Raw genomic sequence first — 16399 nt, 5'->3', positions numbered from 1 at the left:
GTTTCAAAAATGATACTTTAAAGTGCTCATACCAGAAATCACTTACAGCCGTTGTAATATCCGTTGTACTCTGCAGTGGACCAGAGCAACAGCACTTCTTCTGTTACGACACATTTCGCATGCTTCAAGACAATCTGCTTCCCAGCCAAGATTGCGTCTGTCAGTCTGAGGTGCGGGTACTGATGTAAAAGGAGGGGAACGCTCCAACTTAACCCCAATGTGTCAGCCTGTGCTGATGAAGCATCTGGTATGAAACTCTGTAACAATGGCGCGTGCTATCAATCAGCACTGCAGATCAGACAGAGAGTGCGGGCAGAATGCAGAGGAGCCATGCAAACATATATTAAACAGAGGAAGTACTGAGAGAGAGTATTCTCAAGTGTGGAGTGGGGAGGGCGGGGGGGGTGACATTATCTGGGGAGGCGGCGCATTGTGAGAAAACGGGTAGGCTAATGACGAGGGCCACATACTTGGGGAAGAGCTGCATTGTGTATCAGCTGACTTTGAGCTGACTGGAGCTGCGATGGGTCTCTGAAGTGTTGTTTGTTATTCAAAGGAAGTAAAGTGAAGGGGATCGACAAAAGGAGTATAAATAGGGATGGGAAAGCTGTGAGCAGCTCACATACAACTGTGGTAATTGATATGAAAAGGTTACCATTATTGTTATTCGCGGTGTGAAGACAGGTGGAGGCACTCCGACTTAGCCCTTGACATTAAGCTGAAGATGCGCGACTACTTCATGTCACACGTGATCCCATCTCATGCTTTGCCTGGAAGACTCGAAAGCTTTGAAGTTGAGTAACCAGATCAAAAGATAAATAATCCGGCGGGAGGTCACAGGATTTACCTCATCAATAATAAGTAAAAGTTAAATTCACTAGCACTGCTCGTCCTCCTCCTCTTTATCGATTGTGGATTGTGGGGCGATAAAAAAAAAAGACGCCCACTTGTAGTGAACACTACAGGATCAAGAGGTCATGAGAAAAGCTTTTCAGGAATGTGAGAGGATGCCTGTTCGGTTAACCTCAGGGCGGATTGTTTGACCCAAATCACTTTAAATACAACATTTCAATAAACATTTATTTACAAAACAAAGATAATGACATGGAATACTTGGAAGAATACAAAACATGTGCTAATATGATAAAATCCATTATCGTACACAACGTATATCATCTTATGAATGTGTTTAATAAACTATGCTTAGACTTTTGGGATCTGAAAAGGTTGAGTCGAGGGAAGCAGGCAGCCAGTGTTGGATTGCTTTACATTATTTACGGATTATTGCATTTCACTGTGTTTAAGGCAAGGACGAGACATGAAAAGGAGACAGAAACACTTCACGTAACAATGATGCAAGAGGACTTTTCTCTTCATTATCACAGGGCACACTGTTCACATCAATGACTGAAGAGGAGGAAGACAAATAAAGCCAGAGAATATCCTTTGAGAAATGTAACAATTTTACAAATAGGATTGGTCCATACATCTTTCACTGAAGAACAACTCTTGAGAGAAGAACGTGTTTTTCAAAGCCATGTGTGCGTGCGTGTGTTGCATTATGAAACAGTCCCTGCAGTTGTCAGATGAGTTGTGTCCCATGATGCACCATAACGACTTGTTGTCTTTGGTGCCTGATGTGCTGTACTGGTGCGAGTCCACAGGGTCGGATTCCTCTGCCGGGTTCTCTTCCTGTCCCTTCTCTCTCCCTCTCTCTCTCTCTCTCTCTCTCTCTCTCTCTCTCTCTCGATGCTCCCTTCAGTACGGGTACTGCTTCTTCTTCTTCCCCGCAAAACAAGACAGCCAGGTGCACAGCAGCATGGCCACCGCCGCCCCGGCCCCTGTGCAGTAATACGCCCAGCCGATCTGGCAGGAACCTGCAGAGGAAAGCAGAGGATTGAGGGTGATTTCTTTCCGCTGTTGCGTTCTCTTCGTCCTGTAAGTCGGCAGGATATCTCCAAGGACCCATGAATGGATTTCAATTAAAGTTGGACATATAAGCCTTTGGCCAAGGAACGGATGATTCCTTTTTTAGGAGTAGTGCTCATAAATAGGGCATCACTTCTACAATAGGCAAAAGAAAATGACAATACAGACAATTTGGTTTTTAAAAGGCTTATTTAGCCTTTGTTACCTCGGCTGTGCTCATCATTGTAGCACATCCACTTCTGTTGTCAAGTGTACACACAGTGCTCATCCAAAAGTGTCTTCTAGTTGTGTGTGTTGGCTGTGCATGAATGAGGATGAATCTTAACTGTCTGTTTCTGTAAGAACAATAGAGATGTTAATGTTTACCTTGGATTAAACATTAACGTGTCCGTTTCAAGTCATGTCAGTTTTAATTACACTACAGTGAGTAGAGCACATTTTTAACATGTTTTGACCCTTACATAAGATGAGGAAAAAGGGCCCTGAGTTGAGAGCAAAAAATGTGAACTGCTTAACCTTTTTGTTCAAGCCGTAACATTTCCCTTCCTCTTGTGAAAAAGAGTTGGCACTGTTGAAACAATTGCACTGGACATAGTTCACTTTATTTGCAAACAGACAGTCTGGTATGTGCCAAATGTGCTCTCACAGCACAGCCTTTTGGAAAGCACACCAGAGGCAAAATATTCTGAAAGTGAGCCAAAAACAAGCCCGTATTAAAACTTAAAGGGCCTCCTTCTTTAATCCTCAAAAGGGAATTATGTGCACTATTAAAAAAGTATCTGACCTAAATCTGCCTCTAACTCTGGAAGCGTTCAGATGACCATCAAGACTTCTCATAATAAACATCCAATTTGGCGAGAATGTCTGATTGAATGTAGTTATCTGACTACCAGACGGGTGGTGGAAAGAAGAGGCGTCTCATTGACGAATCATATCAGCTCTCTTCTCACTTCCTCTAACCCTAACCCACAGAAGACAATTATCTCTCGGAGTCCCACTTTTTTTCTTTTGCAAATTATTCTCAGTGTCGGCATTACTGAAAATGAGCTTCCCCTCTTTTGAAAAACGTGGCTGTGGTTTAATAACCATCCACATGGTTTGGGAGTATTCCATTTGAAAACATGTCAGGTCAAAGCAATGACTTGATTCTTCCATGCATTCATTCTTTACCTGTAAGTGTGATTAATGAACCAAATCTTTGTTTTATTTCACATTGAACATGCATGTGGTTTCCTTGCAGCAACAGTCAAAGCTGTCTTTCAAGGTACAAGGTACCGACTTTTCTGTTCCTGATTAAGGAACGAGTCTACGTTGTGGCTGCACGTGTTTGAAATGCGTCTCAGTAGCGTCGCGAAACGGTGTTGTCATGGTGTAATGCCGAGACGACCCCAGTGGAGCCGTCCCCAACCGAAAAACCAATGCAAACGCACCTGTTAGTGAGAGGACGGAGAAGAGCCTGTTCTTATTGATCTGAATTGTGAATTTCAATCTGACACAATTTAATTGAAATGGACTTCATGTTGCGTGACATCTATCTGTTCACATATTTGTATATTTACATTACTTGTGATTCTCTGTCAATTCAAAACTTAAAAAAACTCAAAAATTAGATTTCACATACTGCTGGGGTTGTTTTCTGTGACTCAATGGAATATTTACCATTTGAATGTGAATTAATTCACTTGTTAATTATCATAGACAACATTGTTTTAGACAGAAAAGATGGAGAAAAAAGCTTAATGAATTATATTATTATAGCTATTATATATTATAATAATGAAAAGTTTCTTCTGATCTATTTGTTTTGCTGAACTTTTTTTGCTGTTACCCGGTTCAATGAGCACACAGAAGCGCTGCGTATCTTATCGTATTTGTTTGAGGAAGAAAGGAAAAAATCCAAAAGAAAGAGAAAAAAAACTAATAAAAGTGTCAGCCTGGCGTATGTCAATGTAAATTGAAAGAGAAAGCAAATCTATTCTTACCTGATCACATAAGTAATGGTCTCCACAGCTCTATCAAATATGTACCTTTGACATTTAATTAAACTACTACAATCACGGCAAGTGATTTTTCTCCGTTAAGTAGAAGATCAAACGCGATTTGATTAGCATCAAATAAGAAAAGCAGCTGCAGAATGAATGGCCCCTCCACCGGCCTAGCATCTCTAACAGTAGCATCTATCAAGCAGTCCTGACAATGCTAGCTGAATACAGAGCACGAATCAGGCTCCTGCTTTATTCCCAACACCTATTTAAAGATGAAAAATGCAGAAATGGGAGAGCAGCTAGACATTCGGTTGAATTGTTATTGTTTTTCTCTTCAGTTTTCAGCTTTTTCATCCAGAAATCAGTTATCAGTTCCTGGATGAACAAATGTACACATTCTTGGTTGAAGAATTAGTGTGTGTTGTGTGTGTGTGTGTGTGTGTGTGTGTGTGTGTGTGTGTGTACGCGCCGGCTGGATATCTCACCTAGTTGAAACTGGCCTGAGCTGTTGTTGCAGGTCTGTTGCACTTCCTCACTGACCCATCCCAGAGGATAGAGTGCGCAGCCAGATCCTATGAGAAGACCTGATGATGAAAGAAAGAGAGTCCGTCAGTGATGAAGGAATCGAACCTGACGGCAAGGACACCGCCAAGGTGCTCACTGCATCCTTGTTGTTTTGATAGACCTCGCCTAGGTAGGTTTTCCCGAATATTCTCATTAATGAGGAGGAAAAATGCAAAGCAGTGTTTATTAATTAAAACTTAAGTTTTGTTTGAATTCTTTTTCATTCTTTGGTCTATGTTTTAATTAAAAATGATTAAAATGAGGACAGAAACAAGGTGCTGCTGCTCGCAAATAGAGTGATGTCTGCAACCTCACTGCTGTGATTTGTTTTGTTTTCACCTTATCAACCGTTTCCAGCAGATTCTAGCGAGGGGGGCAGCTCCGACCTGATCCAACAGCTTTACCTAACAAGCCTCAAATCCATCTGTAAAATGACACGGATTACGATTTTAACACTCTATCGCACGTTTATACCGCGACAAAACAAAGCCGCTCATAAAAAAACCCCGCTGCAAATGAAAAAGTATGCATATGAACATATGCAAATAGCTTGGCAATTGCTCACAGAGGCTACAGCGAGGAAAAGAAAACCCTTCACAAATCAAGCATCTTTTTGGTGTGCAATAATTACTGTAAAACTCTGGAAAATCCTTGAGGGACTGCTTTATGTCAGTGATTAAAGAGACTTATGACTGTGCCTAAAGCTCCACACAGAGACAAGGGGAAAATCTAGTCCCGGCCATTTACATTAAAGATTAATATCCCAAATATCACCCTACAGCCGGGTCTTGACAAGGCCCGTCTCTTAAAATTACCCTGTAGGTGGCTCAGCCATCACATTAGCCTAATCCCCTCCCATGTGTCTACCCTTCTATCAGTTTTGGGATGTGAGGATGGCAGCAGAGCAAGTGAAGGCGAGAAAGCTCTGCCTTCCAACCTGATTAGCACTGCCATCCAGGGCTGCCTTATTGCATATAGGCCAAGATAACAAGCAGAAATTAATCCATATGCTAATGTTGATGGGCCAGACAAACTGGCTAACATCAGAGGTGGAGTTGGGGAAGTGAAATAGACATCTGTGTTTTTCCACAGCCGCGGACGAAATTACGGCAAATGCCATCCGCCCGTTTCTGGGGAGAAAATTGACTGATTATGGCATCGAATCGATTCAAATCGGTAAAACTGGCATTTTGATGATAATAGAGGCTCCGACCAGGTGTGTGTTGCTGCAGCCCCGGATCAGAGGGGATCCAGGGATTGTCGAACGTAACCACTCTGCCATTTCTTCTTCGACCCCTTCGGGGTAGTTACTGCTTCAGGCCCAAAATGACAACCTTTAAGTAACACCAAGGCATCTGATGTAAATCCCTGTGTGAGGACCTACTGCAGCCCTCTAAGACAAACAAAAAACACACCGTTCTACTAAGTGCAGAAATGCGTTCCGGGAGCAAGCAGGAACACACACACACACACACACACACACACACACACACACACACATCTCCGTCTTGCAAGAAATAGTTATATAATGTCATCAAATGTGTTTTGATTCAAATGTGCAACAGCAAAGGCGATAAAGCATGCGAGTATGATAATGTATTCATGATTAATATTTAACCAAATCAAAAATTCCCTTTCAAGTATAATGCAGAGAGATATAGAAACATGCAATCAAATTTGATTTCCTAACATCACAAGCAAGGGGAATAAAAATAATGCAGTGCAGAACGTGGCTTTGTTTCCCAAAGACATTGCTATTCAATCCTGCACCATTGTAATATATCCATTCATGGGCATTCGCAGTCATTCTTTGATTAACCCATTTGTTAAAACGATCAAAACAATAAAGAGCTGCTGTTCCTTAGAAGGCACCTGAGAGCAAAGAACGCGGCGACTGAAGACTTCAGTCAATAGTTTCCACATCAGGTCAGAAAATGGAGGAGATGAACATAACGCTGGCAGTCTAAAGCTGCACAGACGGGAGGTAAATTACTGCCACTAGAACGTCAAAAGCTGAGTGCCATTGTGCCACTACACACACACACACAAAAAAAGAATCAGAGGCTTCTGGGTGAACCGCCAGTCTTGTCTTGGGGTTGTTTTCGGGGATAAAGTCACTGAGTGTGCAACGCTGCAGTGGGTGAAGTCAATGCGAGGACTCACATGTTACCGTGACACTGTGGAGACAGATACCGGGGAAACACAAATCCCTGTGAGAGCAGATAAATATAAACACTGCACCAAGGTGTAATTCAATACCGTATCATATGTGCCCCTATATTTCTCTCTTGGCATTTTCCTTAACTGAATTTCTTTCTTTCTACAGTTAATTCTGTCAAATCCCATCCTCCACACGCAGTACGTGGGTTATTGAGTACCAGAGGTAGGGTGGCTGGTGACTGGGAACGTGGGAGACGGATTACAAAGAATGGAACATGTTCTTTCACACAATGTTTAGGAGGCAAGCTGCTGAGAGGTTTGCACCTGGGAGAGACAGCCAGCCCCCATGCGTGCCGCTGGAGACAGATGTTTCCTGTCCTCAGGCTCATTTTACGAGCCGACATCCCCATCGGCACAAACAATCAGTTGAGGATTTGTGTCATTTCGCGTGTGGTTGTCGGTGCTTCTCAAGGTTTTTGGCTTTTGACCTCTTAAACCAAGGCCTTCTCTTGACCTCCCATCAGAGTGTAAAGACACTTGTTCGCCCCCCCACCCCAAACAAAAATGTATTGACCTAAGTCTGCTGTCCTGACCACCGGCTTGAGGAGTACTGCTTGCAGGAACACTGAAGTCACAAGCACTAAACCACATGCTAGGTTAGGAAAAAAGATAATGATCCCCTTGGGGGGAAATTAGTTCGGTGTAAAAAAATAGAGAAAAGCAAAAACACAAGTTAAATGAGAACAATTCAAACTCTTGTGATATTACTGCAAATGCCTCAAATCAAAACAGCCATATTGGCTTCCACAAATGTGATTTAGCAAATTTTCATCGCTTTACCCGGCGATGTTTTCTCTTCTCTTGCAGACAACACGATCTACTTCAAATCGCTCATATCTCCCTGAGCAGATGGCCTCCTCGCGATGAAATCGTTTCAGAACTCCACACACGCCGCCATGGCGATTGTAGTGGAACGCGTCCCAACCAGGGGGGCGACTGCAGCCATCGCACGGCCACTTCAATCACCCTGTGGAACGGACGGACAGGAAAGACCACCACTGGGAGAAATTTGCCGTCACCTGCATCCACCCAGTGCACCTTTGCAGCTGTTTTCGAATCCACACAACGCGCTATGCCTCATCCGCGCCCTTGGGTCGAACTTAAAGATGCCCCTGATCTGTTCTACGAGATCCGCAGAGGTGGTTAAAATGCCGCTCAATCCACTCAGGCCCGGGAGGTTTGTTTGCTTGCTTTGCTGCTCTCTTACCGCAACCGCTGTTTGTAAAAGCCCTTCTTCTGGAGTCGGGTTGCAGTTGCTATGGCGCCCACCTGATGCTGAGGGTCTTCCCAGGCAGAGGCGGTACAGGAGAAGAGGGTCAGGGAGAGAATGCGGTGCAGAGTGTAGGCCACTCACACATTGAGTTTCAATTGATCTCCATGAGGTCGCTTAATGGCCCCTCTGAAGGGTTATTTCATGAACTGGGATTCTATGGACTGTAGTTCAGATGAACGGACTCTTCCGAATACAATCAGTCCCACATATCAGCGTTCAATCCATAAAATCTGCTCTAACACAGTGAACTTTCTTCTCCACATCGTTGCCTCGAGTTTCATCATCGTAGTTCAGCTGGCTCGTGAAATGGCTTTAAAAAGCACACAGAGAAGCACTTTGTTCCATCAGAGCTGCTCCATTGTTCCCCCCCGTTGGACGGTTTTTACCTGAATGAAAAAAAAACTGCCCCCTTTTCATATCCCTCACATTCTCTGATTTAGGGAGTGCTGATGCCTTTTGTCAAGCTTTCCTGCTCTCTGTCAGAAAGCAAAGCATTTCTTTGCCCTCCCTCCCGTCCCGAGACAATAGCATTCAAGGTTATCATTCAGGCCAAAGAGGACAAGTAGAAAGGGCTGCCGCTAAGCTGGGGAGAGTTTTGGTGGCCAGGGAATTCGGGTGGGGAGGGGCCTCAATGGGCCGGCTTAATGCAGGACATTCCCTTTTGGGATTGGAGGATCATCTGAAGAAGAGAGAGCCACACGTGGGAAGGCAGTTTAACAGTAACGCACTAATATCACAAGCATAAAGTTAAATACTAAATGTGGGGTTTAAGTTAGGAACCATGAGATTTGTGATATCAATTATCATACAGTGCCGCTAAAGGAGTAATGGCAGCAACATTTAACCTCACTTACAATACAGTTACTGTGGGTGTAATTTTAGATTATACATCACTATGACTTAGGATGTTAAATGGTTTTTAATTGATCGATAACAAAAGTATATTTAATATGACAGTGTAAACATGATCACGTTATTCTGAGATTGCGACAGGTTGACAGGTGTCCCTTCATCCCTAACAGCGGATGTGACTCATCTGTCAACAGGACCATCCCTACATGTCGGGGCAGGTTTTTCCTTTGTTCTCCCTTCACTTGAAACACGAGGTTCACATCAGCTCACATTCCTGCTTTTCTCGCAACGTTTTGCTTCTCTCTGTCGGATCACTGCAATCATTCTCCGAGGGGCTTACTCCTATCGGAGCATTTTTTGCCGTTGAAGCTGTTGTTTTCACGCCAGCCAGCTGGGGAACTGGAGATTCGGTTGAACCGTTTAAATCTGGAGCTCTGAGAGATGGCGGATGAGCACGGCATACAGACGAGAGGAGGGATTTAAAAAGAGAGCATGTGGAATACGTGCGATATGTGCAAAGTTGATGCATATGAATCCTCGCCGTAGCCTGTGGCTGGCATTCAAGCGTATTCAGCCAATATTCAACTTTTTTTTTTCACAGTATGAGTCTTCTAAACCGCTCCCTAAATGCATACCTCAACCATCCAGTTGACTGAGAGGCGTGTTCACGGTGAAGAGGTATTTCTGGTTGAACGATGCAGCCTCCCAACTGTAACGTTGGACGGTTTCATAGACTGAGTGATGGGTGATTACACATTTGATCTTTCCCGTCTTGCGGTCTCCAGTAGAGTCCGTTGAATGTGATACACAGGAAACTGCATTACTGAGCAGGACGGTGAGAGCAGAGCTCTGGAACAAACCGGCTCCACACCCGCCTCGGACTACTCATTCAGTGTGTCCATTGCCACCGTGGCCAATTTCTGCCTCTTCCCTCTGGAATCTGCTCCCACCGGCCCGGGAAAAAGGTCAGAGAGTTACAAACGGTCCTTTTATTCCGGCCGCCGTCAAAGGACTTAACAAGACACATTGTTCACGTCGGGTTCTTGTGAGGCCTTGCATAGTAATATTTTCATATCCTGCCTCTGACAAACCGCCAGGTTTTTTACACACGTTTTGGCAGCACTTCTTATTTATATTTGCTTGCTATCAGTTCCCTGTTGGGACAAATAAATAATGAACTGAACCAGATTTAAACAGCCCTCAGCACACTAGCTGTTGTGTTGTGGTCTATCAAGTTCATATTTTTGTCTGGGTTAGGGTTAATCATTTCAAACACCCTCAGGAATGTAGATTTCCTCTTTCTACATGGCTCTTATTAGCTCTTATTATCAATTCCTTCTGTTTTATTGCAATTATTTCGTGCACACTTTGGACTAACTGGACCACTTTCACATTTAATTAAAGAACCCTGTCAATGGCAATGTCGGTGCATTTTCATTTTGGGGCGAAACATTCTTCTTCTCCCTCGGCAGTGCGCATACATTTGAGAAGGTTTTTCACAGCTAGTCCCTTCAGATAAATCTAACACATCTCAGTCTCAACCTATGAGTTTAGGAAGCACTTCAAATGCAGCAACGCTTTCTATGGGGCGGAGAACATATATCTCAACGGAAATATCCCATCTATCATAATGCTCATTTATTAATTAATAAGAAATCCCAAATTGGGATTAATATTGATTCATTGTGCATCACTTAAAAGTTCCGGAGAGGTTACGGTGATGGAAAGCTGTCAACGCTGAGACAATGCTAAATATGACACGGGCTTTATTCTTGGCCTGTTCCTCGGGACTATGTAATCTGATAAAGTGATGTACAGTATGTGCTGGTGGGTTGGCTTGTTGGCCTGTGCCAATCTCCTTTAATACGGTCTCATTTCATTCCATGTCCGCCCATCAGTCACCTTCCCCGGGCCCAGAGCGGAAAGAGCAGCTTGTGTTGTATTGATCTGTTTCAGTGGTTTTGCTACAGGCATTCTGTCAGGAGTCAGCCGTATCTAATCACACCCTTCATTTGGCACACGGTTTTGGACTACAACCGGTAATTGATAAACACAGCAGTTACGAGAGCAAAATTAACTTCTGGTTCATTAAGCAGTGGGCGATTATTAGGCAGGAAAAAACAAAACAACTGGAGCACAGCCCATTGCATGAAGATGAAGCTGGTGCGCGCTACATACGTAGCAAATAACTTCCAAAAGACAACGTCTGCTGGACATGTGGGGACAATGAGATCTTTGCCACGAGGGCGCAAATATTTTCTGAATGTCTCACTCTTTCCAGCTATGAATCCACGCCTTCTTGCAACCTCATGGCTCCTCTAATCTCATGTTGCAAATTGGACATTCTTCTTCCTCCTTTCAGTTAGGACGAGAAGTCAAATAAGAGGCAAAGGAAGGGGGGGGGGGGGGGGGGGACAACAAGGGGAAAGAACTTGGCAGGATCTGCGAAAAAATTCCTGCTCTTGCTTTTCCAAAAGAATGTTACCTTTCTCTTGTTAATGTTGCCACTGCTGTGCAAAGCAGCAGAAACAATGAGCTCATGTATGTTAGTCGGCTAAATGAGAAATCCTGCGATGTCAAGACCACCTGACTGCTTCACTGGTGTTAATTTGCTGCCTTATTTTTTTCACCCAAGTCAGGGGGAAGATTAGCTTTTGCAATATCTTGCCATATTTTAATGACTTACTATCATTGTGAGGCTTGGCTTCTGGGTGGTGACAATAAGCTACTTTACTTGCACATGACAAAGACGGAGTCAAAGCCAAATTACAGTAGATTCTGGACAACAGGTTTTCAGCCTCATTAAATGGAAATTTCACTCATTTGGAGAAATAAAAAATAAAGCGTGTTTAAAAAGAAATACAAATCAGCATGCCGGTCTGGTTCCGTTGTAAAAAGCCATGGCTGTTCAATCCATCAGAGAGGCGAGTGAAGAGGAAGGAGTGTGAGAAGAACAAAGCCAAAGGCTCCTCAGGGTAGGACCCACTTTATATGGTCCTACAAGTGCAGCTCTTCTAACTGGGTCATGTCTGATGTGTTGAGCAGCACCTCCTGCTCCCACTGACAGAGAAGCACGACGGCTGTCCAGAAGTCAGAAAATACCTACGCGTTCCCACCCACGCGCTGTTAGTTACCCTTAAAAATGAGCAGGAAACATGCTGAAACAAGGCCTTCAGGGAGAAGAGGGGATCTACACTTTAATATTCATGCTAATAGCATCCAAATGTGCAATGAATGTTTCAGTGCCTTGCACACGGATACTGGCAGGCATCAGAATGCCTCTCCGAAAGCACTGGGCTCATCATGTGAGCGCCTCCCATCTGAAAACACAAAGAGCCTCCTTTCTAAAGACAATGCAGCGCTTCAGGGATCGAGAAAGTACTGACTCCCACTGCCAAGCGTAAAAAGTACTCCACAGCATGTGTTCATAGCGTCGAGCCGATGTATTCACACAGTCTTCTGGGACATACATCAGGCAAGCTTGGGACCACTGGGGAGCGGGTTTGCTTCACAAATGCCCAGAAATCAATTATTCCCCAAACTAACAGGTCACTTCTGCTCCCAGTGTTTCATTGCGTGGGCGTGCTGTGAAAACCATTCTCATGCTAAGGCCCTGAAAGGTTATAAAAACACCAGAATAAAACGTGATACACTACAACTCTCAAAACACAACATCAAAGCTGAAGTTTCACCATTTCTATTTTCAACAGTAGGCTTATTTCTGTACCGTGAACATGAAGCTACCACAAGCCGCTGATTACGTTAGCTTAGCATAAAGACCGGTAATAGGGGGAAACATTTAGCCTCGTTCTGTCCAAACATGATATGCATAACAGCACATTTGAAACATTTCACATTTATCTTGTTTGTTTAATCTGTACAAAAAATCGGAGTGCAATTGATAGACACAGTTAGCTTGCTGTTACTTTGTGCTAAGCTAAGCTAAGCTATGCTAACTGCAAGAGACCCAACAGTGTGCATCTTCTCCTCGAACCTAACGATGCCTAACTTTTTTGGTGCATATTTTCATACAAAAAAACGTGTCTTGCAGTTATTCTTACTTCTGTATAGATAGATGAACATCATATGATGAAGCTCAAGTGGCTCCTCTCTCATCACATGCTGTTGTTGTGACATTGGGGAGCACGTGAGGAAGAGGAGAACAGTGGAAATGAGAGCACATTATGTAACATGCCAAGTAATCTGTGAGGAATACAATAGGGCAACACAATGGAGAAGCACGGGTAAGGTTGTGCAGGGCTGTGCGTGCTCTTGATGTTTTGTATGATATTGAATTGGTATTGTGAACCTACATAATCACATAATGTCTGGTTTATCCCGGTCGCTCAAGGATGAAAAGCTATTCCTGCCCTGACGATTCAGCAGATGGAAACTAAACAGATGTCAAGAAAAGGCTACCAATTCCATTTCATATCAAGATTTACCATCATTGTCATTTTAGGTTGCCATATCATCTCTGACAGGGTATTAAAAAGAAGAAGAAAAAAAAACAGATGCTGTTATGTTGAGGTAAATGTTAATGTTGCAGAAGCCTTGTACTCCAAGCAATGCAGTTATGTAGTTCTTTGATCCCAATTTAGACAAAAAGATACAATGTCAGTGTCATTCATTCTTTTCACCTCGTTGGTTTTGTATGGGTGTAGTAAAACCTGAAGAAATGCACGCACTGTCTAAACGGTTTCTATCGCTTGGGCGGCGGCACTCGTTAAGTGTGATAAGTTGCTACTTGTTTTGACAGGCACATATATTAAATCATCTTCTTGATTAACAGTTTGTATCTTTGTCTAATCACCCCTGAGGCCAAAACATTGGCGGTAAAGAAACAAAAACCAACTGGATCTGTTTGAGCAGTGGGCTGAAAATGGCGCAGTTTATATGAGTAATTACAGAGAATATAGAAAAACACTAAGACAATATTTGATATAAATTCATGGTCTTTCGTTGTTGTGGTCTTTCTTTGTAATGCAGCTGAACAATGGGGCAGTTATCCAGCATTTCTATTAAAATGAGAACTTTTAAAACAGGGCTTTGACTATGCTTCACACACCGCAGACTTAACACCTCTATTACACTCCCACAAACACATGGCTTCAATCGAGCTGCAGGGCTTCATGTCATGGAAGTCAGTGGACCGCATGAATCCAGAGACTATAGCACGGGAGCAAGGACGAATGAAAATCAATAGTTCCCTGAGTACTTTGCAAAACTGCCTTTCACTGAGATGTTTCAAAGAGAGAGAAAAAAAAAAACCATCTGCAGAAGGGACCCATGCTATTTAAGCACCACTGGTTTCATACTGCGGCCGGGGCTAGTTAGAATGTGTTTCCACTCCTTTGTCCCATGCTCAATTCACACAGGGCTAATAGCACAGTATGTTCATGTAATTCACCAATTAGCGCCAAGACCAGGAAAAGTAACGTTGGATACAAGTCTGTAAAGTAAAAGCTTCGTCAGTCACTGTTCAAAGCTACGCTTCAAATTGCCTCCCAAAAAATATTCCCAGCTAAGTCCCACAGTTTCCACCACCGCCTCAAGTGTTTCTGAAGTGCCAAATTGTGCCTAAGAAAAAGACTCCTTTGGTGGCCAAGAAAAAAAAAAACAATTTGCGTGCGATTAGGTATTAAGTATTACCCGGGGGCCTCCGACTTCACCGCGATGTGGCAGGTGGATTTTTCTTTTGCTTAAATTACAACCGCAGCAGACTAGCATCAGGATTAAAATCATCAACGATCTCCCTCAATTATTGAAATCACTTTCCAACATCAGGTTACATGAGCATCGAGCATATAGAGCTTCATAAAGTTCCATCAGTATTCATCAACATGAGCGGCTCTTCTTCAGAAGCTTAAAATAAATTAAATATTAGATAAAAATGTCGGCCTGCTGGGCTGAGTAAAGATCAACTTCGTGGGATTAAACTGTGAAACTTTGCGGACCAATTAACTTTGTGTCATTGCAGAGCTCTTGGTGTTGAGGCAGGAAAGTTTGTGTAATGTCACGGGTCCACAAAGGCTCCCATTCACTTTCCTCAGAGCGGGGGCCACAATATGTCTCCTGATCGAATCGGCTTCGAGTGCATTAGGCTCTGAGAGGGACTTGTCCCTGCTCTCACATTACCACTGAATTCCCCGAGATCACAGGTTATTGCATACTCTTCTTTCACGGATGAAGCTTTGAATGGTGATTACTCTCGCCTCACGGTGACTGAATGGCCCCGACGAGGCCTGTTGGTAGTGTACCCCTTGACATTTCAGAGCTCGTCAGTCTGATGGATTGAGCCATAAAGTGTTTGTCCGAGGGGCAAACAGGACTGGGATAAAAGATTAGGAGTCCGTTGAGGCTTGATTAATGTTAGAAGGATATGACCTCTGGCCAGCGGTGCTGAAAGATTTATACAAACAGAGGCTCGGCGGCGAAATGTACGCACCATTTGAAGCCAGTGAAGACGAAAACAATCAGAGGGTTATCCCCGGGAGACAAGCTCAATCAAAACGGAATTGCCCCAATTTCATAATGAGGCAAGCAAGCGCATTACCAGACAAATGAAGCAACGCAACAAAGACTTGACCAAAACACACAACTTAACGGCGGGAAATTTTTTCCCTGTGATGAGGTCGGCGGGGTAAAAAAAAATTCCTCTGCATATTTATAGAGGACCATGTCCGTGTTAAACACTGCCCCACCCCCCTGGACTTTGGCTGCCTGATTAGCATTCAGTGAATTCATTAAGACACAATCGCTGGGGTCTGGGAACCTGGGAACTCTTGATGGAGGAGAGGTTGAGTTCAGCCCAGTGGGCAAGTCCCAGCAGAAAGAAAAAAAAAAAAAAACACCCCATCCCCCAAACCTGAAGGTCACCATGTCCTTACTCAGCTACTGATATGATGATCACAGGGAAACAGCCGTTGTGGGGCTCTCTCTGCGTTGTGTGTTGTTAGCCAGCGTGCAAAGATGGTCAACGTGGGAGGGTCTTTTGGCTCGTTTGGTCACCAAAGACAATCGAATACAATTCCTCACCCAGGGGGGAAATGTCGTTGTTCTGCGTCATAATATAGTTGGAAAAAAAGTTGAAAAAAAAAAAAATACATAAACCACAGCAGACAAGCTATCCCTCAAGGGTTGAACCCCGCCCCCACATCCACATCTATTTAAATCTATGATTAGATGAATGTGATGGGGGACCAGGAGGGGGGACACCTGGTAGAAAACTCTCCCGCCTGCTCCAGTGGTTCATAAGTTAGAGAAGCGAGCTTTGGTCTCGTCCCGGAAAAGACGGTGGTGAATCATTCCTCAGGGAAGCACTTACACACTTCAGCCAGGTTAATGAAAAACACCCAAAAACCTTTCCCGCATGAAAGCCTCACGATAATAAATCACTGGCGAGCAGAAATATATTTCACAAGGCCACGATGCGCAAACCCAGTAGAGTAGCACTTAACCCTCCTTTCACTGCTCGACTGTCAATCTTGTGTTTTTTCCTGCTCGTTATCAATTTGACCTGCAGCTCCGAAGGCAAATCCTTATGTCTCCACTTCCTACGTCTGAAAACGATGTC

At 43.7% G+C, this 16399-nt stretch overlaps 1 protein-coding gene across 1 annotated transcript in view; it reads right to left on the bottom strand.

The window, feature by feature from the left end:
* Positions 1–1062: 1062 nt before the first annotated feature.
* The window catches only part of LOC119217115 (LHFPL tetraspan subfamily member 6 protein), a 35435-nt gene continuing 20098 nt past the window's right edge, over positions 1063–16399 (bottom strand). Inside the window, exons 3-4 of the mRNA XM_037470508.2 lie at positions 4400–4498; positions 1063–1877 (exon numbers count right to left, since the gene is read on the bottom strand). Coding sequence (XP_037326405.1) covers positions 1759–1877; positions 4400–4498 — 218 coding nt within the window. The 3' untranslated portion in view covers positions 1063–1758. The remainder of the gene's footprint in view (positions 1878–4399; positions 4499–16399) is intronic.

This window comes from Pungitius pungitius, chromosome 3 (assembly GCF_949316345.1).
Source record: "Pungitius pungitius chromosome 3, fPunPun2.1, whole genome shotgun sequence".
Taxonomy (NCBI): domain Eukaryota; kingdom Metazoa; phylum Chordata; class Actinopteri; order Perciformes; family Gasterosteidae; genus Pungitius; species Pungitius pungitius.
Note: the sequence above shows the minus strand (reverse complement) of the source record. Positions and strands in the feature narration are given on the sequence as shown.